Raw genomic sequence first — 26,994 nt, forward strand, 5'->3', positions numbered from 1 at the left:
ATTAGTGAGTGAATCATTCTTTTGAGTCAATTATTTTCAATGATTCATTAATAAAGACAAAAAGGGTGGGAACCCCGAGTTATGTTTTTAAACATGGTAAATTTGCCCTGCTGAACTTTCAATCATTTTATGGCATATTGACAGTTATTTTTAAGAAAAATACATTTGACAGATTTATTAAAATAATATTTATTGAGTCATACTCTAAATAATTTTTTCTGTCATATGCTTAGTTGCATATAGCTGATAATCTTATACTTACAGCCTGTAATCTGTATTAAGTAAAACAATCATAAAAATGTAAAACAAAATCACATTCACCTGACAATAGACATAACTTTTAACAGTTTATACATTTACACACACAAGTCACAGTATGTAAAGCATCAAGTCATTTCTCAAGTGGAAAAGCAGACTTGCCTAAGAATGGACTCAATGCCAGCAAAACTTTAAATGTGGTACTATGACAACACCTTTAAGCCAAAGAAGAATGGTAAAAAATGTTGTCTTGAAGTATGGCACCTTTAAATTAACCTTTTTTAAATATATAATAGCTGTTGTGTGCAAATTCATAACCGTCTTGACAACAGCACTGAGATTAACCGTGGTAGGTAGATGGCCCATCCCAGTCCTGGCTTGTGTGGTTCTGGCTAGATGGCCTGCGACCGCCCATGAATCCCTTGAGTGTATCTGAGGAGCTAGGACGTAACCAGGGCTCTGTGGCATTGGTATCAATGGAAACGCGTTGATCAAAAGGAGGAGTTTGTGACCATAGCTCCTCCCCTTCTTCACCTGAAGCATCCCCTAGAAAGTACAAAAGATAAACATACAGTTGGTTAAATAAGTGTGTTATATGTAAGTAAAACAAATCACAATAATTTGAAATGGTTAATTTTAGAAAAAACATTTAAAACAAAGAACACCTGGATGGCACAACCCTAGTCTCAGACTGCATGCCAACAGAGCACCAATGGGCTAACCGTTTGATGCATGTTGTTCACATAAATGAATAACCTTCTCAAAAATCACAAGCTCTACGCAATTGCCGGGAGTCAAAATTCACAGGTTTTTAATAGTCCTCCAGGAAATACCCTTGCGAGGAAGAACTAGTCACTAGATTTGACACATCTGCAAGGTATGTGACCTCGAATCTTTGAATTATATTTGACAGTTTTGTTTTGAGGCCCACTTAGAGGAAAATAAAACAGATGAAGTTTCAGATCAGAGTTTATTTGCCTCAAATCTATTTGCCCCAGATTTATCTGCCCCTAAATGTCATGTAAAAAGCGTACTATGGCTGGTCACTTTAAATGTCAGTCTCTTCCGGTCTAATAGGCAGATCTTGCCCAGAATAAACTGGAAAGTAGAACATACTTGATGCCAACACTCTGGTTGGCAGATTTTTCTCTGGTTAGGGGACATTTAAGAATGTCATGAAATATCGATAATTGATCGGCACATTAGTTTATCGATACATTTTTGAGGAATCAATATATTAACGTTAGCCATCATTTAAATAAGAAACTTAATTTGTGTGCGTTCAATTCACTTCCGGTTGCAACATAACATTCACTGAAGCCGGTCCTAGCGTGGAAGAGGCACAGGTATCACACACATTACGGGCTGATGGCAGTCCAAAGTTATGAAGGTTTGTTACTTCTTCAAGAATGAACAAAGTGAAAGTGATGAATTAGCAGGTTAGTGTATGAAACTGGTGTAATTGAGCAAACTGAACGATAAGAAATGCAGTATTTTGAGCAGCCTCCGGAGACGGCGAACAGGCGGTGTGTGCATACATACCTTCATAGAAAATAAAAAATTGTAATTTGAGAATGTGCCATGTCATCAGCCAGACACATCCGGTGTGAGACCCCCTTTAATTTACCCTGCCGCTCACACTGTACCAAAGTTGTGTTAAGAAATATGTTTGAAAAGAAACACTATTGTGCAACAAGCAGCCCTATTTAGATCGGGAAAACAATCTAAATATATATCGATAATCATCAGCAAAATCTTCAGATTTTCAAAGTCCAGAGTTACATTCCAGAGCTCCTGACCTGATCTCCAGTCTTGTTCTCTAACGTTATTCAACAATGTCATCTTGTTTCTTGTGCGTTCCCTCAGCCTTTCAATTTCTGAGCTGGTGATTGAGTTCAGGGACTGGTTGTCCAATTCACTGTCAGGTTGGTTGTACCTGGTAATCACATCCTACAGACAATTAAAAAAAAAGGAACCGATTGAGATATGAAGATCAAGATACCTATTTTCCAATACATTCGATTTAAATATAAACACTGATGTTGTAAAGGTCAAGTAAGGTTGTAGTTCTCTGTAAAACTAGAATCACTTACATCAAAAATATACGCCTTCCTGGTTGTTGGTCTAACTCTGGCAGAGCCTGGTCTTGCCCTCTGGTTATGCTGGGATCGTAAAAGGAATGAATCTGCACTGGAATCTGTGTAGAAGACAACTGGTCGGTAAAAGTTCACACTTTCCAATAACAGCTCTGAGATTTCTTGACATTCCTTTTAGATCTAACGTGTATGATTACAGCAATCAAGGCTTGATAACTGAAACCGAACCAGTGAAATTACGCTAAATAGATAAGAGGCAAAAGATTGTTTTTCTGGAACTCATTTACAAAGTGAATGTCGATCTCTCTGGGTGTACTCAATGAGGACAGGCATTCTTTTAACCCCCGAGTCAATCTCTCTTCTGTCTGGTATTCATAGCTGTCACACTGGCTGTCATCTATTCAGTCCCAGGTAGCACTGACAGCAGCTGTCTGAGTGCAGTGTCACGCATTGAATGCAGCTCTTACTAACACTCATACAATCCATTTGGATGTGGTTGATTGAAACAGGGATGATATGTTTTTACCCTGACATTAATGTAAAATCTACCAATAGATTTGCAGTATTCTTAAATTAAATTAATTATGATTACTACTCTCTAACCCTACATATTCCTACCCCTTACAGACAGCTTTTGATATGTTTAGATTTTTGGTCTTTAGTCCATGTCTGTTAGCTTCGAGGCTATTTGTATGCTAGTATACTCCTTACAGTTGACAAAAATTAACAAAGCAGACTTATATATTTAAAATGAACAGTATTCTTCCCAGAAAACAGACCAAAATAATAGATATATGACACCTTGTTTGCAGGGGGTATTACATTTTTTTGTTAACTAAAGGCTATTTTTTATTTTATTTTTAAAGGACAGGCCCTTCCATTTGTTCTGCCTCAATTCCTATATCAACAGGATTTATGTAAACAAAGGTAAAACTTTGCTCATTTTTAAAACAAGATTTTGCCTATTTGTTAACCTTTTCAACTAGTAAATGGTCTACACTTATATAGCGCCTTTTTAACTAGTGAGGATCATTTTATAGCCTATTTCAGATTGGAGGATATTTTGAGAAATGTGGTCCTAGCAAGTATAGTGAAACCAGTACACATTCACCTCTCACCAGTTCATAGCAGAATATGTAAGCCACACTCTGGCATCTTCAGTACGTTATCCACATGTAGCTCTTTGAGTCAAAAAGTCTAAACTTTGTGGGTGAAATAGCACTGACTAAAAGCTGGTTGGTGGATTTATTGACATGGCTGAGTAAAATGCTTTCCTCTGCTTTTTGTTTCAGAGGAACTTACCAATAAAGGCACTCTCTGAGTCTAACAGTAAGCGTCTGCCTGGATCCTCTGCAGAATTCCCCCACTGGGGAGATAAACACATCAATAAAGACGTCAAGTCAATAACCAAACTGTCAAGTGAGTGCTAACAGACTGCAGATACTCTTAAAGGGCATGGTAAAATGGGTCACGCAAATACTGAGGTGTGAGCTTCTCTATCGTACATGCACACCAGTGTGAAAACACTATACCCACCATCTCAGGATGCTGTTGGCCTGAAGACACCAGGTCAATGTTATCTGCCCAGGGTATACAAGAACGAGAGCACAAAAAGTTAATAAATGAATGTGTATGTCTTTGTGAAAACAGAGATATAAAACAAGACAAAAAGGCCCTGATTTACTAAAATCCAAAATAATGGGTAAAACAATTGCTTGTCCAATATACCGAATTGCATGTGCTCATCGTTGCTGTATTGCAGGTGATTTATTAAGAAAAACTGCGCAAATAACTACACAAGCAAACATCCAAAAAGAGGCCTTTGTATGGGGTAATTGCACCATGCTGTAATTTTTTGATGTTTAAAAAAAAAAAAAAAACTCAACTCTGTATGACACATATGCACATTGATCAACAATAATAATAAAAAAACAACAACAACAAAAAAAAACAGACAGAATGCTCAATGCCCACCAAAATGTCCATCCCTAACACTGACCAGTTGTCCTGGCTTTCAGGCTGTTGATGGTCCTTTGCTGTTGTCGTAGCAAAGCCTGCTGCTGGATGTCTAGACTGTGATCATCACCGGGGGGGTGAGGAAATGCCTGCCGCATCTCCTCATGAGATGTACCATCTAATAAACACAGAGAGAGATAAGAGTCATCCTCTCCTCCTGTATAACAGCATCACTCAGACAGATAAAAGGCAGCGATGCTGAATGTGAATATTGAGCTTAACATGGTAAAACATTATCCATTCCCAGAGGACAAAGTGCCACCCAGTGCTGAGCACACATGAGGATGCTGTTCAGGATGATTCTTTAACATTTAAAAGCTGGTTGGGATGCACAAACAAATAGAGCAATGTTTTGATAGCTCCACAGAGCCACACTGTTTCCATTTTTGGGGATTCAACCTTCAAATGGCTTTGGTACATTTGTCTCTGCATATTAAATTGGAATGGAAGCAATTGTTTGCAAATCAGACTAACCGAATCATTAAAATGAACTGTTTCAAAAAATGGGGTCAGTGTGGATTGTGTGGGAGGTTATTACACTCGGTGACCTATATGAGGGCGGAGTGTTGAGATCCTTTGAAAATTTGGTTCAACATTTTGGGATTCACAGATCTCAGTTCTTTAGGTATTTACAGCTGCGCCACCTGCTCTGTACTATTTTTGGGTGTAGCATACATCCCCCTAAAGCGGCAGATATTCTGGGAGTGTTGATTACTGCTTTTGGAAAAGGTCATGAGGCATCAGTGTATTACTCACTGCTAATTTAGAGTCTGGGGGACGGAGCTTCAGCTTCTCTCGAGATTATGGGAGAAAGATTTAAACTTGGTAATGGAGGATGTAGTGTGGACTAGGATTCTAAAAAGCATCATATCTACATCTAGAGATGCAAGGATGCATCTCATGGTGCGTTCAGACCAGAGGCGTCGAGAGGGTCAAATCGACCAGAAGTCATTCATTTTCTATGGCAGCCAGCATATCTTGGCGGTGAGAAGCGGCGCAGTGCTTCTTGGGCGGTGTGGGCGTCAGAGGAAAGTTCAAGTGTGGGCAACATTATGGCATTGAGCTTTGACGCGGTTTGGTGGCAACCTATTGGAGTATAGAAGTGCTCCGCTCTAGCGAAGTCTAGAGAACACAACAGTGTAAACTTTGGTTCGCACCAAACATTAGTTCCAAAGACAAAATGGAGGAGAAACGGATTATTGCCGTGGCGGGTTTTCCCGTCGGCTGGAGTTCCCTCATTTCGGGAGTGGTGCACGGAGATGGGGAAGGTGGCGGCTTTCGAGGAGATGCCATGTAGAAGGCTGGGGATCTGGGATTCGTTTGATGGGAATCTGGGCAGCTATTTGCCGTTTTGGGGGGCACTCGATGAGGGGCAGTGGAGAGAAAAGCATAGTTTTTGCTTTTCTTTGTTATCTGTATGAATCAATATCAAATGTTAATCAGAAAAAAGAAACTAAAACTACTCAGTGGCCATCAAGGCAATGATCCCCAGGTCCCCCAGCTATTTTCTAGTCATGAATGTAAAGCTTCCATCTATTTGAATGGGGACAGACCAAAATCTCAAATCTCCAAAAGCATTTGTCAAGATTTATTTAAACATATGTCAAATCACCAATGAAATTAAAAAAGTCAATAATACATTTAGCTTCTTTAGCTAAAAGATAAAAATAATGTGCATGCATTCTAAAAAAACACTAAAACCTGAGTGAAAGAGCTCTTGATGAGTCATTGTGTTTGAAATTACAGGCCCACTGAAGAGTTTTAAATTTGTTAAGGGGTGGCAAGTAAAAGTTCAGCTCACATTTACCTCTGTACTTCAGAAGGTTAAACTCCCGAAGATTCTGCATGTTTACTTCTGCAATGGTGTGGGAAGCCGGCCTCCTGATGGGGAACTGTTTGCGCCGTCTTGCCATTTCAAAAACTTCATCCGGGGGGTGCTCTCTTTGTGGGTTGCTAATATGCATTCATACAGTAACAAACAAATGCCTTATTCCAATATCAAATATCTTAATAATAGTAGTATGTTGAAAAAGATGCGAGATCAGTGGTCATGCATTACCGTGCATTTACAGACTGACATAGTTCTTATTTAACAAATTGAAAACTGCTTTATCAGAGAAAGACCCCACCCCACCACAACACATCACAAAAGCAGCATACGAGACCCCAAAAGAGCTCTCAAATGGATAAATGCTTGAAGATCCCATGAAATCACTTGACAAGCACAGTTGTCTTTCTTTTGATGATGTATTTAATATTGAAACAACAGATTGGGTTGGGACATATAAAAAAAATGTTAGGCTAATAGCCTTTAGTTTACATCATTGCCATGAGCATGATTGTCACTTGCTAATGCTTGTCAAATGTAGATAAAGGGGAGGGACATTCTCATTTAAGAGTGCATTTAATAGGACAAAATGAGTGAGTTTGTCAGTAATATAGTCTCAAAAAGCCTAGCAGTTAGTTCAGCTACACTTCTAGGTAGAAGGGTGGTAGCATCGCCATTCTAGTACGTAACTTTTTAGTTGCTAAACTGCTTTAAGTCACAGGTGTTCGCCGAGATCAAGGCTCTGTGTGTTGCCCACGAGTGTCTATTTGTGTGCTAACGGGTGAGAGCAAAAGAAAGAGAAAGGGGAAGACGAGGGTGCTTTCCACAGAAATTAAAATACATTTAGGATATTATAGAAATTGCTTGTCATTTGTTTACATAGTCAATGTCTACATTTTATTTGAATATTTTGCTATAGTAGCCTGTAAGGCTCTTTGAAATAACTGAAATAATCTGGTGAAGTGATATGGTACCATAATGCAGTTTGGCTTCTCTCGAGATTATGGGAGAAAGATTTAAACTTGGTATTGGAGGATGGAGTGTGGACTAGGATTCTAAAAAACATCAAATCTACATCTAGAGATGCAAGGGTGACCTGGAACTACTTCATAGCCATGCGTTTACTGAAAAATAATTGCACACCTTAGAATGTCTGTCAGTCAAACAGAATCAAGTATTCAACAGTGTCGTGGTATAAGCCGGAATAAATTTATGATTGTGCCAGTGAAAATGTTTGTTAATAAATGTACCTGGCAGGAGCGGGAGAGGGACTGTCATGTTGGTTGGACAGAATTAACTTCCCCTCCAGACGTCTCTGTTCACTCCGCAGCTGTCTACGCAAAGCAGACAACTCCCTGATCACAGTCTGCTTCTCGTCTAAAACAAATTCAGCAGAAAATTCAAAGATCTGAAAAGCCTGAGCTCCTGTGAATAAAAGAGGAGTTCTGTGGTGGCCAAAGGATGTAATGCCAGTTACCTGTCGCTCTGATCTCATTCCTGCGGGCAGGCACTGGGGGTGAATGTGGCGCTGACATAGAACGCACCTGTTTGAAGAGAACCACACTGCATCAAAATTCTTAACATAATTTCTCTGGTGTGAGATTTCAATAACTGTCAGGCCAAGTGTTGTTTTCTAGAAGGTTTGTGATGCATTTTTGCAGGTGTATTTGTGTGTGTTACTCACAGACAGAATTGCAGCAGAGCGGTGGCTCTCTGCTGACGGAGGTCTGGGCGTCTGCTGACGTAGTTTTCTCTGCAAGGCTGGTAGGGGTGGTGACAGTGCCCTGTGAACCTTTCGGTATTTAAAAATGATGTGTTAGCACATAAAGAGATGTTTAGTTTGAGGTAAAAGCCTTGGTAGACAGTGACTGTGGTGCCAGACAAAACCCCCATTTCTTGTACCATTTGCTTTAGTTTGTATTCATTTTTTTTGTGGGCCAAGGAGAATTTCTTGATTTCATTGATCTTATTTACGGTTGCTTAAACTTGCATAAAACATCCACTAAACAAGGCAATTCATATGGCAATTATTAATAATGTTATGTAGAGTGCGGCTCAAAAAGTAGGTTGTCATATTTGTATTAGTGGTCGATCATACTTTATCGATATGGGCACTAAGCATTTGCAAGTTCAAATATTTGACTGTATTCTGAAAATAATCCTCAAAATCCTCATAACCTGCAACAGCCCATGTTTATAAGTGACTTTATGAAGACAAATTGCTTATAAGTGGACATGGCGACACTGCTGTGTGATTTAACTTTCTATGTTTGTGTGTGCTTATGAACAAATGTAAAAGTTCCACAGTGTTCCCCCTTCACCTCTTCCAGATGTGTCTGATTCTCTCTCTCAAGTCTCTTTCTTAGGGTCTCGTTCTCTCTCTCCTCTGCTTCTTTTCTCTTTTTCTTATCTTCTTTTCTGCGCTCTTCAGCTTGTCTTATCAGCTCCTCATTTTTGGCATTTTTCTGTAAAGTGACAAAGGCGTGATCAAACCAGCTTCCAGCAAAGTAATTTGTCTGCCCGCAGTTATGTGGATCAGGGATTTGGACCAATGAGATTACACTGTGGCTACTCAGCACAATATCATCATATTGCCAGGCTAATTTCAGGATTCAGATGATATACTTGCTAATCAAGTACCTCCTTCTCCTTCTGCCGTTTCTTCTCCTGATCTTCCTCATACTCCCTCTGGATCCGAGCTCGCTGTTCGGCTAGTCTTCTCTCCTCCTTCTCCTCCTCGAGTCTTTGCCGCTCCCTCTCTTCTGCTTCCTTTCTCCTCTTTTCCTCAATCTGTTCATTCCAAAAATGACAAAAAGACTAAATGAGATGTCAGGTCAAAAGCACGGACTCTGAAATGTAAGCTGATTTAATGAGGCAAGTGGGTCTATACCTGCTGTTTCAAATAGTCCTTGTATATTTCCTGCTCATGTAGATGCTGTGGAGTGGGCAGTTCACTGAAAAGATTTCCCCGGGCATGCATAGATGGCTGAGTAGAAGTGAAACCTGCAGGCTCTACAGAGGCAGAGAGTATTTGGATAGGTTGCACGGAAAGGTCTTCCACTTTTAGATTTTCTTGATTATACTACAAGTGTTCAAAATTATGGGGGTCTGGGCGGGGTGCGGGGGTTGGTTTCCAGACCCCATATAAGAGTTAAGGGACCCCCCCCATAAAGCCCACAATATGCTAATAGATGATGCTTAACTAGTGTTAACCTACTTCTCAAATAACTCTTTACATTTGTTGTATTGTCCTGAATAAATTGTATTTATTATCCATCAAAGAGACATTTATATGGTTTTATGAATAATGGTTTACAAGTTATTTTTTTACATTCTAGAAAATCAACTAAATCAATAAAATATATAAAGAGGATATTTCTTTCAACTATTAATTTAAATAAAGCTATAGAACAAATGGACAACCATTTAGAAATGAATGTAGGCTTTATGATTGTTAATCAAATTGTAATTGAGTCATTTAAAAAACTAAAATGTACTTTGACTAAAACTATTGTCATGAAATCTATTGAAATTCAGTTCAATCCAGTTTTTGCCCAAAAAAAGCTAAGGGTTAACATGTTTTAACATCTTGACATTATTTTTATTCATAAAGGACAACTTGACTGTTCTTTATTTTATTATTTCATTTTGTTTCACGAATAAAGCTAGGGTTGTTACACCAGTGACAAATTCTCTTAAAGATTAATTTTCTAAGATGGTGTCAATTCCATCAAAAAACATTAGCCTAATATCAATTAATTATTTATTAAAAGTATTTCTCATGAACATTAAAAAAATGTAACACCAATGACATATTTAAATGAAACATAGGAAGAAAAAAAAAAGAATAACTTTTTCAACATGGTGGGAAAACCACTCTGCAAATTTAAGCAGCCTCTGAACGCTGACCTTGGAAATTATTTTCCACAACATTTTTGTATTTTCAAAATATACGTTTTTAACAAATGTCATGAAATCAAGGGATAAACACTGTGCTTAAATTATTAATTACTTATTAAGTTTTGCTTTTTTGCACACTTGTTAAGTCTTGCACTAATGCTTGACCTGAAAAAAATTAATTAGTTAAACCATAAAAAATTATAAAATGTCACTGGAAATGTCATTTTCAGGGTTTTTTCAGGTAATTGACAAATTCAAATGTATTTTCTAAATAAATGGTAAAGCAATGTGGAGTCAAACCATTTCAGAATTATTTTATAGCGGGTTAGGTTAGAGAATTATGCCATTTAAATAGGATTTTTTTCATGACTGAAAAGTCAAGGGACATGGTTGTCATGATATTTTGATAATGACACATTATGTGGTCAGGGTTACATGATGCATTGAGTCAAAGTTTGTTACCTGGCCTTGAAGTGGCTGCATTATTGACTCTTCTACCTCCAGAATCATAGGCTTCCAAATTTGTTTTATGCATTCGTTTCAAATCACCTGGAAACACAGAAACCCAACAGATCTTATCAGATCATTATACCACATACTCAGTATTTCAGTTAAGATTTTTCTATTAAAAACCAATGCAAAACCAACATGTGAACTTCAAGAATATGTGTCATGCCTATAAATGTGTGTGAAAATTCACTGAGAACATATAGGAACTATAAGTGGCAAGTCTGTCATTTATACACGTTATAAAACTACAACATTTATATACTTTGTTTTTAGAAGTTAGTATTTTGTTATACTGCCATTAACAGCAGAGACAAAATGAGGAGGAGATAAAACCATGAAAAATGAATGGGAGAAATTGTAAAGCTTAATATGGTGACTGAAAGAATGAAGTACCAAGTTATCGTTAATAGTTCAATGCTTCAGAGACATTACCTGCTTGTTTACTCTCAAAAATGCATGAGCATTAGCTGGCCCAGCCTGAAAATATAGTTTAATATTTATTTATTTTTTGCTTGATTTTAAATCAAATTTGTGATACCACTGTTGTCAGACTTGTTGATTGAAATGTAATCTTGACAAACAGTTTTCAAGATTCTGTGCTTTCCACATTGAAGTGTATACCTGTAATCTACATAGAAATTAGCTGCCTGTGGATATTACAAAGATGGCTGCTAAGTGAACTGACTTGCCCTTAAAGGGACTTAGATAACTGCCCGTCACATGCATTATGACAGTTATGGATTGCACTAATCAAGGCTTTATTAAACTGCAGTGATTGCAGTTGACTGAACAGGGAGTTGTTTGAGAAAAGTGTGTACTCTAAATGCATACTGATGAGGTTTCCTTGATCATCCCTTAGAGGTGCTCCTCCTCCAGCTCTTCCCCAGGGGTCATAGGCCTTCATCTCAGCCTCAATCTTAGCATCATACTGCTCTTTCTCCACCTTCTCTTGATAACGTCTCTCCTGTCGCTCCCGAATCTGTGCTCCACAACAATTAATATCAGGTATTCGTGCTGTTATTATAGGATCACACTGCAGCAACTTAATGTATTTTAAAGGGATAGTGCAGCCAAAAATGAACATTCTCTCACCCTCATGCCATCCCAGATGTGTGTGGATTTCTTTCTTCTGCTAAACACAAACAAATATTTTTAGAGGAATATCTCAGCTCTGTAGGTCCATACAATGCAAGTGAATGATGACCAGAACTTTGAAGGTCCAAAACGCACATAAAGGCACCATTAAATTATACATATGACTCCAATGGTTAAATCTATATCTTTAGAAATTATATAATAAGTGTGGGTTAGAAAAAGATGTACATTTAAGTCTTTTTTTTTAACTATAAATTCTCCTCCTTGCCCAGTAAGTGGAAATATGCAGAAGAATGCAAATCACCAAAAACAAAAAGAATGTGAAAGTGAAACTGGAGATATATAGTAAAACATTATTAAAATATTTATCCGTTTCTCACCCACACATTATATTGCTTTTGAAGTCATATGGATTACTTTATGCTGCCTTTATATGCTTTTTGGACCTTTAAAGCTCTGCCTACCATTTACTTGTATTGTATGATACAGAGCTGAAATATTCTTCTAAACATCTTTGTGTTCAGCAGAAGAAAGACACATCTGGGATGGCATGAGGGTGTGTAAATGAGAGTGTAACTGGTTCGAGCAAGAAAGGAGCGGGACAGCAGTCTAGGTACTATAGCTTTTTATTAAAGCACAGCTTCACAAATAAAGACACAGGCTTTCCAGCCACACAAATCAAGGCCAGGCTTTTCAGCTAAATCGATAGTTTACTAGGACACGCAATCTCTGGTTTCTCGTGTCAGTTTATCTCTCCCTCACTGGCATTCTTGGCAGCTTTTTCAAGCCCGTCTTTGCGTCACTGTACCGAGACACAGGTGTTATGTATCATTAAATCACCAGGTGATGGCCCTTACCGCTTCCTCTCTCTCCCCAGTGACAGACACATGACCACGCCCCGCTCCACAGAGAGATTTGTTAGTGAACTATCCCTTTAAGTGCACTTAAGAGGAAGAAAGTTAAATCTTTGAGATTCTAGCTAATACTGATCTGCCCCTAGATTCCGGTTACCTTGGGAAATAGCGGATTTCACTCGGATCTCATCCTGTTAAACTGCTGAAGTTCCTGGTAAACTCAACACGGATTAACATTCAGGACCATCTGTCTTCAAACCCTTTACTGCAATCTTCTAAGTAACTATTGCACAGACTACTACAGACTCAATGATCTTGCATATTTTTCAGTATAAAAGTTCCCTTGGGAAAACAGAGTAGGACAATAAAGATTGTCCTCCTCTGCGACCTTCATCTGTGTCTACTGCCATTATGGTATAGATAGCATCCTGCATCCCACTAAACTACCAAACCTTAGACTGAAATTAATGAGTCACTTCAAGCCTATGCCATGAAAGAGTTCAACGGAGACTTATTAAATGGACTTAATGGTTTTTGATGGCAAACGCGGTACACTAGTAGGAATGCCAGGTCTGTGTGACAAAAACAGCCCAATGAACAACAATCAAATCTACATAGCTCAACTGGCTTTTGGTTGGTCAAACATCCTGACATTTAAAGCTAATTTGTGTGACCGTTGAACCCTCAAATCACAAAAAAAATTAACCCGCCATCACAGTTTGTGGGAACACAATGGATTTCACAACCCAGGAAAAAGACGTTGTTTCTGATAATCGTATGGGTGTCTGAGGGTACCTGCTGCTTAAGGGCTTCCTGGTAGCTAAGAGCACTTCCCTGGGTTTTCTTTAGCCTCTCTGGTATAATGAATGCTGGTCCTGGAAGATTAATGCCAGCCTGACTGCTAATTCTGTGAAGAGAGAGAAATGGAGAGTTGCCCTGATTTAAAGGAATATTCCAGGTTAAGTACAAGATAAACTTAATTGACAGCATTTGTGATATAATATTGATTACCACAAAAATGTATTTCAACTCATCCCTCCTATTCTTGAAAGATTACAGTGAGGTTACTGTGAGACAATGGAAGTGAATGGTGCCAATTTTTGGAGGGTTTAAAGGCAGAAATGTGAAGCTAATAATTTTATAAAAGCACTTACAATAATTCTTCTGTTAAAACTCATGTATTATTTGTACTGTTAAATTGTTTAAATTGTTATGTTTACAGTCATTTTAGTGTTTACAGCGTTATGTCAACATAGCAAAAAAGTTGTAAAATTGGAAACAACTTTACACAGAAAAGGTTAGTAAGCAATTTTATCACACAAAAATCATGTTAACATGCATATTTCTTTCCCATCTTGTAGCTATACTTTTGAAACAGTGAGTATTTTAACTTTTACAGACTGGCCCCATTTACTTCCATTGCAAGATCCTCACTGGAACCAAGAGTTTTGCTTTTTTTAAAGAAAAAGAGGGAGGAGTTAATAAACATTATGCCACAAATGCTGTTGACTTGAGCTTAACATGTATTGAAACTGTAATATTCCTTTAAAATAGTAAATGACGAGAGAGAGAGAAAAAAAAAAACATAAAAAAAAAAAAAGAGAACTGGGCATGGCACAAGAATCACTCTTTTGCTTGTGCTACAGCGTTCTCTACCCCTAAAGAGTTCCACACCTCAATCCTAACACAATAAAATAGTAGTCTCTTTTTAATGGAAATAAAAGAATTATAAAAGCAAATGTTAGGCAGAATGTTAGACTCAGTCACCATTCACTTGAACTGCATCTTTTTTCTATGCAATTAACGTGAATGGTGACTGAGGTCAGCATTCTGCTAGTACATCTCATTTTGTGTTCCACTGAATAAAGAAATTCATACCCTCATTTTGTCACAAATCTTTGCTTAAATAATGCAAGAATTTTCATTTTTGGGTGAATTCTTTTTTAAATGATAATACAAAACACATAAAACTGGAATGAATAAACAAAATAACTGAATACATTCACAGATATAAAAGAAGCCTACTGTGTGGGGCCTCCTGAGGGAGGTTGCAGGATGGGCCACTGCACTCCTGGAGAGATGTGAGAGATGTGTGACTGCACTGGTGGTCCATCTGACACATACAAACACAGAGAATTATGAGGGTTTTGATGCTTTGATCTCTTCAGATATCTAAAAAGTCTATTAATTAGCAATATACTCTGTACACTTATATGAAAAAGTGAGATTAGAACACTTACAGTGGGCCAGATTAGGGTCCAGAGGATTTCGGGCTCCATAGTAGTAATATGCATTATCATAAGGAGTTTGATAAGAGTCGGTGAGGGAGGGACCAAACGGAGGATGTACACCTGTAATTCTGACATCAGAGAGGAAAACAAACAAGTGAAATTAAGTGTATTTTTAAATTCTGTACTGGAGATGTAATTATATCAAGTGAACAATCTAATATAACAACACAAAATGCACAAACCTTGGGGCAACCATCTCCCCTAGGGCACTTGAGAGGCTTCGGTCATAGTCATCAGTAATTGGGGCAATACCATTAACCCCCAGCCCAGCTCTAACCTCAAAGCCAGGGCCTGAGGCAGTGCTTTTGTTCAGAGACTGGGGTTGAAAGGCGACTCGTGGCCTCTCGGGGGGCACCCTCTCTTCCGATGCTTGTAGAGGTCTTTCATCTTTGGGCCTCCTGGCAGAGTCCGCCTGCAAGACATTGAGAGCCAGTCCAGGTCTGTAAGGAACATTTCGTCTTTTGCCCCAATATTCCTGGGTCAAGTCACCGAACTGTTTGATTCGGTCTGGCTGTGGGAATCAAGGGGAGATTAGTGAAAATAACAGCATGGCGGGTGTTTCAAGGCTGTGGATGCAGAAAACCTGTGCTGCCCTCTAGTGTCATAGCCAGTGTAATTGGGTGAGAATCAGATTTGGGGTAAAATGAGCTCAACAATATTGACTTGTGGCACATGACTAATAAGCATAATAAATCTTTAAGGAATATTATGGGATCAATACAAGTTAAGCTCAATCAACAGCATGGGGGAGTCTCTGGCCCAAAAGTGTATCACGACCCCCTTCAGCATAACGTGGCGGCCTGTTTCAGCTTATCCCCACCCATTTCGTAGCCCACCGGGAAATGTCCTGATTCTCCTTATGGCCAATCCGCCCATGCCTGTCATTGACAAGTACAAGGAGAATGTAACAAACACTAAAACTCCTAAATGACTGTAAAAATTACAATTTAAACCACTTTACTGCTCAAATAATAGTAGTAGAGTTTTAACAGAAGAATTATTGTAAGTGCTTTTATAAAATGAATAGCTTCACATTTATGCATTTAAACCCTCTAAAAACTGGCCCCATTCACTTCAAATGTAAGTGCTGTAACCTCAATTTTTGCTTTTAATAAAAGTAAAGGAGAAACGATTCAAAATAATTTTTTTGGTAATCAACTTTATGCAACAAATACTGTCGGTTGAGCTTAACTTGTATTGAACACTGACTATTCCTTTAAAGACTTCCTTTAATAAAACCAAAATTAGTGTTTCGGCTTGAAGTTTATGTGTGTTAGCTTTGAAAATATGCTAGTGTAATCCTAAACATACTCCTAAAATTCTCCTTTCACTCTTCTGTAAAAATGGATCAAAAGCGTTCTATATGCAATATAAAAAATGTATACAGTATATACACAGTATATACACTGATTAGACACAACACCTGCCAAAACTTGATGCCAAAACAGCTCTGAACCGTCGAGGCATGGACTCCACAAGACCTCTGAAGGTGTCCTGTGGTATCTGGCACCAAGATGTTAACAGCAGATCCTTTCAGACCTGTAAGTTGCAAGGTGGAGCCACTGTTGATCGGATTTATTGGTCCAGCACATTCAATCGGATTGAGATCTGGTGAATTTGGAGGCTAAGTCAACACCTTGAACTCTTTGTCATGTTCCTCAAACCATTCCTGAAGCTTTTTTGTAGCGTGGCAGAGCGCATTATCCAGCTGAAAGAGGCCACTGCCATCAGGGAATGAATAAAAATGCCAGGACCCAAGGTTTCCCAGCAGAACATTGCCCAGAGCATCAAATTGCCTCCGCGGCTATGCAGCCCCATCCACAGCAAGCTGCAATGCACAGTGTGCTCTGACACCTTTATATCATGGCCAGCATTAAGCTTTTCAGCAATTTGTGCTACAGAAGCTGTTCTGTGGGATAGGACAAGATGGGCTAGCCTTTGCTCCCCATACGCAACAATAAGCCTTGGGTGCCCATGACATTGCCACTGGTTCACTTGTTGTCCTCCCTTGGACCACTTTTGGTACACGCCAAAAGACCTGCTGTTTTGTCAAAGTCACTCAGATACATACGCTTGCTCATTTTTCCTGCTTCAAACATATGAAATTCAAAAACTGACTCATCTCTTGCTCCCTAATATATCCCTCATATATGTCATTGTAACAATATAATCAATGTTATTCACTTCACCTGTCAGTGGTTTTAATGTTGTGAATGATCAGTGTATACACACACACACACACACACACACACACACGCCAAAGTTTTAAGCACTAGTGAACCATGTTGCATAGTGATGATTTCTTCAAAAATAATGTCATAAAGAGTTTCCAATTATCAATTAACATCATACAAAATAGAGCACATAAAAAAATAAAAAAAAGCTAAATCAATATTTGGTGTGACCACCTTTGCATTTAAAACAGCCCCAATTCTCCTAGGTACACCTGGACACCGTTTTACTTGGTTGTTGGCAGACAGGATGTACGAAGCTTCTTGAAGAATCCACCACATTACTTCTATCTTTTTAGGATGTCTTAATTGCTTCTGTTTCTTCATGCAATCCTAGAATGACTCGATGTTCAGAAGGGGGCTCTGTGAGGGTCATGCAATCTGTTGCAGGGCTCCCTGTTCTTCTATTCTATTTGCAAAATGTTTGATAGTCTCAAATTTATATTTCCTATTAACACACTAAAAGCTGAGGATTTACTGTAAATAACCATCTTAAAACAAATGTTTTTGTGAAAAGTATTCTGTGCATAGTAAGACTTTTGCATAGTACTGCATATATATATGAAAATGTATACATTGATTTTGGAGTGAAATAAATTATCTAAATTAGGTATAGTTCTCCTAAAAACACAGCCAAGGTTAAAGGTGAGATTTAAGTTAAGAACATCTCTCTTATGGTACTCTAACTAAATGTTATTTTATCTAAAAAGTCAAATTCTTTTAGAAACCACAGCAAATATATATATATAAAAAATCTTCAAAGACCTTTACCTGTTTTTCTGGATCCACAGCGCCTGTTGCCGCCACTCTCAACTCTAACTCCTTCTCTCTGTAAGATTGAATGTTGAAAGTGAAATTAATATTTGATTAATTCAAATATAATTGAATACCTTAATTCAAATACCCACAATCTGTTTTTCAAATAAATTTGATGGTTCTTACTTCCTTTTGTTCTTCTGTTTTTCAGCTATTTGCTGCAGCAGCTCCTCTCTATAAAGCTTCTTCCTCCTCCGAGAGGCCTCATCCTCTTCAGCAGCACCTGAATAACCAATCACAGGACAGATATTGCAACAATATTTCACATGCACAGTACATAGTTTGATTTAACGCAACACTTCTCGTCTTACCAATCACAAGTCCTGTTGCAAACTCTGGCATGTTCTGTTTGTTGACAGATCTGCTCTGTGCTGGGGTTGGTGCCTGTAGACTATATCAAAATCACACAAAAGCAAAAAACAAATAAAACTCCTGCCAGTGTCTTCCAGTAAACACACCCTGATCTCTGCAGCAATGCCAAACAACCACGTCATTCACATAGCAAGTACAGTGAATTAAATAGCCTAACTGCAGAGCTATCAGATGCTTTGAGCCTCAAGACCGATCAATACAATCCCACTGATAGAATGGGCAATAAATCTAACTTTCAACAATGCAAATACAGCGTTTCCTGAATCTACATGGTTGGAAACCCTGGCAGAGACAAACACTGATGCACAATTTTAAATCCTACAAAACATATGAAATCTCAAAGGGATAGTTCATCCAAAAAGGACAATTCTGCACTCATTTACTAACCCTCATGTTGTTTCAAACACATACTGTATTGCAGCCTCAGTCAATATTGACTCTCATTGTATGGAAAAAAGATACAATCTAAGTAAATGGTGACTGAGGCTGTCAGTCCCCAACATTCTGCCAACTATCTCCTGAGATCAACAGAAGGAAAAAGTCATATGGGTATGAAAGGACATGAAGGTGAGGGAATGATGACAATTACATTTTTAGGTCACCTATCCCTTTAAAAGGTAAAATGAAGGTTGAAATTCACCACGTCTTTCGATTTTTGCAGCCACAGGCAGACTCAAAAGGCAACAAATTGCCAGGAGGGTTTATAAATACTGGCTTCAGCTAGTGTAATTGCCACTTCAACCATTTGATTCACTGCAGTTTTATTTTCACTGAAAGATTGTCTTTAAACCCCAATTACTCTAATTGCAGATTAGTACTTGAGTTGAAGTGCTGTCAAGGTTTTGTCTATTCTCCTCTTGTCATGATTAACACTAACAGAGATTACAGTGGACTACATGGAGTGCATGAACATGCAAAGTGTACAATTGTGTATAACCATTCAACTTTCTACATGTACTTCTATTTGGCCCTCTGACAGTTAAAGATATTTTTATTTGAATGTTGCTATGGTGATGATAGCTTTTTCACATGTGCGGTTGGCTCAAAACAGAGACTGTAAAAAACCACTTTCATCATTTCTTTTCAAACATGCTTGCTGTTGACAGTTTAAGCCCATTTACTTTTTAAACTACTGTTATAGTATTTATGGAAATCTAGCTGTTTTACCGCATTTAGCTGAAATGTGATATTTTTAGCTGAAATAATTTTTTCATTGTTGCTGTATTTTGTTCATATCCTTTCTTTTACATTTTTGTACATGAAGTGTAGGTCTGTTTCATTTATCATGTACTGAACTGAGAATGTATCTAATAAATTATGTTGTATAAATTGTTATTCTTGCATGACATTCTCACAAATGATTCAATTCACAAAGAGAGTATTCTGCAGATACATCACTGCGTTTGGACTAGGGATGTGCTACGGTGGTCAAATAATCGACTAGTCATCCAACAACTGACTAGTCGATTAGTGGGTTGGTTGTGGTTTTATTGGGAGAGATTAAAGTCTTTGCTGATTTTGTATAACACTGCTTTAATAGTTTCAGTTAAAACTGCTCGATGTCATGAACTAGATGTGTACATGCATCTTTATATTGCAGTTCTGCACTATTGAATGTGCAGCGAGGATCACCCTGAGACTCCCAAGCTCTCTTTTCACATTGAAGCACGCCATGCTGTGTTCAGGATGTGCATAAGCAGTTTTGAGCCGTTCTTTACTGGAGCCTCTCTTATTTCCTACTTTTCTTACTTTTATATTTTTTTGCAATACGATGTGATATTTATTTAGCCTTTTTATGTGCGTTTAGCATCCGTATATCCCTCTGAAATGTGTCTTATCGGAGTTAAGTGACTGACAACTGACTGACTAGTCGATTATGAAAATTGGTCATTTTGCACTTAATTTCGACACATAGTACAGAAGATATAATGAAAATGGTAAAGAAAAATATGTTAACTCATAAGGATCTTAAAGAGATTAAAAGTGTTTAAGGTTGCAAGTACAGCAAATGGACCAAGTAGATTCCACTGCAAAAACAAATATGAGCCGTTTTAGAAAGTTGGGTGGGTCATCATGACGAGATGAAATATCAGTTTCACTATTGATGTGCATCAATCCATCTTTATCTTGGATTCTGAACTGATAGATTAATGTCGGTGGAAAACAAGAGGAAAAATAAACATGCACATGATGAAATTATCACATAGATTCTGCACACGTATATTTTCTGTGCTGAATGTGGGGAAATATGTGGAATGGAGTAAAATATGATAAAATGTGTTAATCATAGCTGAGAGTACTACACTTACAAATTCATTGCAATTTCATTTATTTGACCTTTTATGTAAACAACATTAATTCAAAACATTTTCAAAATACAAATATAATCAGGAAAATCTTATAATCTAATCCAGTGTTTCCCAAACTGCGGTAAGGTGACAATAGGGGTACGCGTTTACAGTTCTGAGATTTACTGTTGTTTTAATTTCATCATAGTCTAAAATAACATTCAAACCCAGTTCATGTATTTCTCATTGACAAAATATTATTTTGTGTGCCCTCTAGTGTAGAAACACCAAAATGTCTGTGTCATAAAGGTCAGATAAATATGCAATGAAATAACCCTATCTTTTATCTACTCATGCGTCATGCATCACACAGGTTTATTTTTTCGCCAGCCCAGCACACTGCTTAGTGCTAGGTGACCTAGCTTATTGATAGCAAGTAAAATTGATACTTCGCTGTTTTACCAGACTTGCACATGTCAATAGTCCACAATATTAATTTGTCTGTTTATTGTTTTATTTTTTGTTTAAAATATACTTTGTATTTAATGTTAGGTGCATAGGGAGTTTTGATTCTGATGATATAGGCTAAGTTCATAAGCTTTGATGACAGGAGTCAGACATCCGGTAAAGCTAAATAGTTTCCACATTCACATGCAGTAATTTTCACTCACATTTGCTCACACACTAGAGACTTGTTTTTACATTGTTGCATGACGTTTTTTCAGCAAATGACCTCAACTTTGCTAATAGTGTCAAATGTGACATAAAAGCCCCTTGAGCTGATATTTACCCACAATGCTCGAATTTGGCCGGCAATGCCGTGCCTGCAGTGATGCACAATTTCAGGCACAGATCCAAACACTATTCTTGCATACCGCGTGACATGATGAGGCGGGAGTTTTCAAGTTATGCAGTTATATCATATCTAGCATACCCATCTCAATGGGTAAGCCATTTATTCAATAAGTATATGATTAATGTAACATGTTAAAAAAAACATGCACAAATATAACATGTTTTATAAAAGGGAGTTGTTTTGCAAAGATAATTGTGTTAAATATACATATTTTCAAAATACCTTGTGTAAATGTTATCTTTGCGTTAGAGAGGGGGTACATGAAAGGATGTTGAATGTTTGGAGGTGTACGCCACTGTAAAAAGTTTGGGAACCACTGATCTAATCTATTTAATCTTATAAACTAACATGCATGGACACAGTAGGTTGGCGGAAACATAATTACATCATTTTGTGAATGACAGGCACATGCATTCTAATGAAATCCGTGGAGCTTTTGTTAGAATTCAGGTGCAGATTCCATGTGGGCCTAATTATATCCTAATGTTTAACTGTATATATAAATATATGTGACTTGAGATGAAAGTCCCCAAGGCAAATATTATTCTTCCATTTCCCCACACATACAACTGATCAACTTCAAAATAGGGGTTATTATATGGTAGTTTTGTCCTTTTAAATTAGTTGTTAGTGCTTAACGCCCATTAAATTTATCAGGGCTGTATTAAATAATCTAGTTGTATTGGTTCAAATTGTATAATATAGTGTGTGTCTAAAACTAAAATGTATTAATTTTTATTTGATATAACTTATGGAAATGTTTTTAGTTTAAATTTTTTCTTTCTTTTTTCAATTATGTTAATGTTTATTGTTGTTTCAGCTAACGTAAATTTTAGTTTTTAGTTTAGTTTTTGTTAATGATAATTCCACTGCCTCTCAGTGCCTCCAGAATAAGCAGGGAGCAGGAGAGTAATTGCTGTGAGAGGTACCTGTGTGTTCTTTTATCAAGTTTTCCTTCTCTCTTGGCATGTGTGTCTCTTTCTTCCTGTATGTTTCTCAGCCTCTCCTTCTCCAGGAGTTCTATCCCCTCTTGCTCCTCCTCAGAGCTGGTGTGATCTATGTAGTATCCCTGCGGACCTCCCCAGCGATCTGGTGACTCTGCCAAGAGTCTCCGTGGCCTTGATACCTTATGCACCTTTGAAATGGGCCCCTTTAGAGAGGCGGCATCCCTCCTTACAGATGCCACATTCTTTGGGCTCAGGCTGTTCCCTTGAGCTTGTACCTCTGGAAAACCAGAAGGATATTTTGTGGTGACAGAGCCAAAATTATCTCTCTCCAGGGCCTGACAGAAAAAGACATAAATGTCATGGCAAGATTCAAAAAGTTCAACCTCTAATTAAATGAAAAAAATCTGTGAAATTGACTACTGTATTTGTTGATCTACTCAGTTGATGATGCAAAGAAGAACATATCTCATGAGCTGTTAAGTCATGACAGCATTTATAGGCCAACATCAAGTCATGTTTACCACAATCCTTATTTTACTCATAAATTGCAACTGCTATCCTTAAAAGGATTATTTCACCCAAAAATGAAATTCTCTCATAATTTACTCAGCCTCATGCCATCTCAGATGAGTGACTTTCTTCTCCTGAACACAAATTTATATTTTAATACCTCAGCTCTGCAGGTCCTTACAATGCAAGTGAATGGTGACCAGACCTTTGAAGCTCCAAAAATCACATAAATGCAGCATAAAGGTAATCCATATGACTCCAGTGGATAAATACATATCTTCAGAAGCTATTTTATAAGTATGGGTGAGAAATAGATCAATATTTAAGTAAATATATAAAAAGAGTAAAATATTGTAATTGTTTTCTATAAATCTCCACTTTCACATTTTGAAAGTGAAAGTGAAAATGGAGATTTACGGTATTAAAAAAAGGACATACATATTGTCCTTTTTAAATCACTTCTGAAATAATGGATTAAACAACTGGAGTCATATGGATAACCTTTATGTGGCCATTATGTGATATTTGGAGCTTCAAAGTTCTGGTCACCATTTACTTGCATTGTATGGACCTACAGAGCTGAAATATTCTTCTAAAATCTTTGTTTGTGTTCTGCAGAAGAAAGAAATCATACACATCTGGGATGGCATGAGGCTGAGTAAATGATGATAGAATTTTCCTTTTTGGGTGAACTCTCTCTTTAAACCATACATAGGAAATTCCTGATGGAACTCATGTCTTGAAAATTACTAACTCCCTTCCATGTTTTAGTAATAGAAACTGAACTACTGTAACAAAAAAATTAAAATAAATCTGCTGCAATTTGATAGCTACAATTATTTAATTCAAACCTCTGGTGTAACTGAATTGTACCCAGTTTTTGGCGCTACCTCTTGCTTTCTCAGAAAGTGATTGTATTCTTTGTTCCTTTCATTTTGCAGCTTTTCCTGGGTAGAAATACATAACCGCTACATTAGAGAATAAACAAAATAGAAGCAATACTACAGTAATAATAATCATTTATCACTATTTAAAGCTCAAACCCTCTATTATGATTGTATGAATATAGAATTTCAACTGCATACACAAAACAGGCTCTGCAGTAATATAACAGTTGCCCCTGGAGACCTTATCCACTCAGAGTCAGCAACATGTCTCAGCAAATCATGTTTCTTGTCTTTTAGGGCTTGCCAAACAATGTCAGAGAGGGTGGACTTATGACATAGTGAAATAGATTGAACTCCCCCTTAAATACAGACAAGCAAACAGTTACCTTTGCTGATCTCCGTTCTCTTATAGGGAGAGACAGCAAGTGAGACGGTGGAAGTGGATCGGCAATATTCAGATTTTTTTTCTAAGGAGAAATAAAAAAGAAAGAAGATAATCTTAATAAAATCAGATATCCAAATTGATCTGTATTTTCAATCTGTAATTTAAATAATATTTATGTAAAAAAAAAAAAAAAATGCCAGTAAACATCTATAAAATCTTCTGGACCAAAATTGGATTATAAACTGACAAACAATCAATCTAATCAATTTTATAGTCATCAGAGCAGTACTGCACCTCAGACATGAAACGCCGGTAATCTAGCCGCAGCTCTTGCTTTAGTCTTTGCTTCTTTCGTTCATATTCTTCTCCCAGAGGCAAACTGAGGCCAAAGCCCTCTTCTGGAAACAAGACATAAACATGGAACATGTCCAACTTCATTTAGAAGTAACAGTAAAAAAAAATTATAAACAGAATGGACTTAATACAAAATTAATTACTGAATAAATGCATTTTGCAAGTGTGACATATATATTTTTTATACATTATGATTATAGGACATACCTTTTAACTGTTTGGCTTGTGTTTTGTAAGCAGATTTGTGGTTTTCCTTCTCTAGGTTCCTCTTATCAGAACTTGTCTATGTATCAAAAGGAAAAACAATGTTCAGTAATTCCGACATTGACTTGGAATGTCCAAGTTTAATGTACAAACACCCAAACACAACATTGTTTCTTTAATAACCCTAACCCTTACCTTCATTTCCATGTAAGGTGCTTCTTCTGTCCTCACCCTTTTCTCCTCCATAAAGTTGCTGATGTTCACATCCATATTCAGAATCAGCAGTTGTTCTGGTCTGGAAAGAAGCAGATATCAGATTAAGCTCTATTTGATAAGCTTTTATCGATGAAGCGTTTATCAATAAGCACGAGTGCCGTATGCCGGTCTCTGGGCGTAGAAACGAATAAAGAATTTGTTTAGAAATGGGGAGGATGGCGAGTGCAGACAGACGCCGGCAAGCGTTGGTGTTGTTAGGCAACAACTTAACTCAACACAACACACGCGCCTCCTCAACCTCCAATGAACTGTCATTGTCAAAATGACAGTCAAAACCGAGTGAACTGCCGAACTAGATAACATTTTAGCCATAGAGTCAGCTGACATTTTGAGTCAGGGAAACAAAGTAAACCGATACAATTGGGAGGGACCAAACAACCATTTGCTATACCGTTGCTTTTTAAAAGTCTTGCTTGTCCGGGGTTTGATGCCAGTCGTTTGTCTGAAACTGTCACGTGAAAAATTGGAAAATGAGCCAAGTGTTAATTATGTGAGGAAGATTTTTTATTAAGTTGAATCTGCTGATACTTCGCACATTTTTCCATTCAAAGTTGTTCTCACAGCTGACATACATTTTCAAAATAAAAGTCCACTTTCACTAAAAGAGGGATATTCCAGACAAAAATGACTGTGGAAATCATAATTTCCGTTAAATACCATAGTACATTTTTCAGTCATTTTTTTCAAATAGGTCTGTTTGTCATTTTGTCCTTTTTTATCTTGGTAATAATTTTCTCTGCATTGTTTAATTTCTTTCCCAGTGTACATTTTTGTAAGGTTGTGACTTGTTTATCTTGTGCAGTTTTGTAGCTTTTGAACAATTACAAATACAACTCTTTGTCAAATTCCGGGTTCAATATAAGTTACCGGTAAGCTCAATCAACAGCATTTGTGGCATAATGTTGATTACCACAAACAATTATTTCGATTCCCAATGTGCTCTAAGTCCTCATGGTGGCGTAGTGACTCACCTCAATTCTGGTGACGGAGGACGAATCTCAGTTGCCTCTGCGCCTGAGACTGCCAATCCACACATTTTATCACGTGGCATGTTGAGACCCACCCTATTCTCCATGGCATCCACACACAACTCACCATGTGCCCCACTAAGGGCGAGAACCACACATTATAGTGACCAGGAGGAGTTTACCCCATGTGACTCTACCCTCCCTAGCAACCGGGCCAATTTGGTTGCTTAGGAGAGCTGGAGTCACTCAGCACACCCTGGATTTGAAATCACAACTCCATGGGTGTCAGTCAGCATCAATACTCGCTGAGCTACCCAGGCCGCCAATCCGGCAATGTATAAATACTCACTGTTTTAAAAGTATAGCCACGACAAGACATAAACGATATGATTGTTGACATGATTTTAGTGTAATAAAATCACTTACTAACCTTTTCTGTGTAAAGTTTTATCCCATTTTAAAACTTTGTTGTCATGACGACGTAACATTGTAAACCCTAAATGACCATAAAAATTAAGATTTAATCAACTTTTACAGCTCTACTAATACATGAGTTTCAACAGAAGAGTTAATGTAAGTGCTTTTGTCTTTAAACCCTCCAAAAATTGGCCCCATTCACTTCCATTGTATGTGTCTCACTGTAAGCCTGATTTTTGCTTTTTGTAAAGAAAAGGAGGGATGAGTCAAAATTATTTTTTTGTGGTAATCAACATTATGCCACAAATGCGGTCAAATTAGCTTAACTTGTATTGAACCCGAAATATTCATTTAAACTGAGTGAAATATCCAACACTCCCAACATATAATAAGAAAGGGCCAATTAGAAATAATAATAACAACAATGCCAATAACAATAGGTTTGCCTATAGCATTAATGAGCATGATAACATTATTCATACTCTATAATTAGTAAATAATTCAAAATTCATCATGAAGGCATATGTGCAAGAAGATTTGTGTTAGAACTTGATTCCACCAAGATCTGAGCTCTGCACCAGGAGCTGGACCTTGGCTGGAGAACGAACGTTTTTAGATTATGTCACAGGGTGTGT

General features: G+C 37.6%; 1 protein-coding gene across 2 annotated transcripts; it reads right to left on the reverse strand.

Annotated features, from left to right (window-relative positions):
• Positions 1 to 208: 208 nt before the first annotated feature.
• Positions 209 to 25,455, reverse strand: LOC127634459 (centrosome and spindle pole associated protein 1-like). Of its 2 annotated transcripts, XM_052114039.1 has the most exons (29): positions 25,366 to 25,455; positions 24,894 to 24,993; positions 24,702 to 24,777; positions 24,435 to 24,538; positions 24,142 to 24,222; positions 23,759 to 23,815; positions 22,341 to 22,693; positions 18,207 to 18,286; positions 18,022 to 18,118; positions 17,851 to 17,908; positions 15,031 to 15,359; positions 14,798 to 14,916; positions 14,583 to 14,670; positions 13,353 to 13,464; positions 11,440 to 11,587; positions 10,561 to 10,647; positions 9,089 to 9,210; positions 8,839 to 8,988; positions 8,520 to 8,663; positions 7,883 to 7,990; positions 7,676 to 7,742; positions 7,449 to 7,575; positions 6,178 to 6,323; positions 4,354 to 4,488; positions 3,891 to 3,934; positions 3,657 to 3,720; positions 2,352 to 2,455; positions 2,058 to 2,208; positions 209 to 804 (listed from the first exon to the last, which is right to left on the reverse strand). In XM_052114039.1, exons 2-29 carry the CDS (start codon positions 24,966 to 24,968, stop codon positions 599 to 601), a joined length of 3,432 nt encoding a protein of 1,143 aa, XP_051969999.1. In that variant the 5' UTR covers positions 24,969 to 24,993; positions 25,366 to 25,455; the 3' UTR covers positions 209 to 598. The 2 variants fall into 2 exon arrangements, with proteins under 2 accessions (XP_051969999.1, XP_051970000.1); XM_052114040.1 differs by lacking the exons at positions 23,759 to 23,815; positions 25,366 to 25,455 and having other exon boundaries at positions 24,894 to 25,222.
• Positions 25,456 to 26,994: the final 1,539 nt, after the last annotated feature.

The sequence above is a fragment of the Xyrauchen texanus genome, chromosome 41, assembly GCF_025860055.1.
Source record: "Xyrauchen texanus isolate HMW12.3.18 chromosome 41, RBS_HiC_50CHRs, whole genome shotgun sequence".
NCBI classification, from domain to species: Eukaryota; Metazoa; Chordata; class Actinopteri; order Cypriniformes; family Catostomidae; genus Xyrauchen; species Xyrauchen texanus.

What these genes read in the sequence shown, in the direction of transcription:
- LOC127634459 (XM_052114039.1), bottom strand. Translation starts at nt 24,968, where the DNA reads ATGGATGTGAACATCAGCAACTTTATGGAGGAGAAAAGGGTGAGGACA. An exon ending in AACGGCAGAAGGAGAAGGAG is followed by an intron (nt 8,664 to 8,838) that starts GTACTTGATTAG and finishes GTCACTTTACAG; the next exon opens with AAAAATGCCAAAAATGAGGA. An exon ending in CTCAGAGAGTGCCTTTATTG is followed by an intron (nt 2,456 to 3,656) that starts GTAAGTTCCTCT and finishes TCTTCTACACAG; the next exon opens with ATTCCAGTGCAGATTCATTC.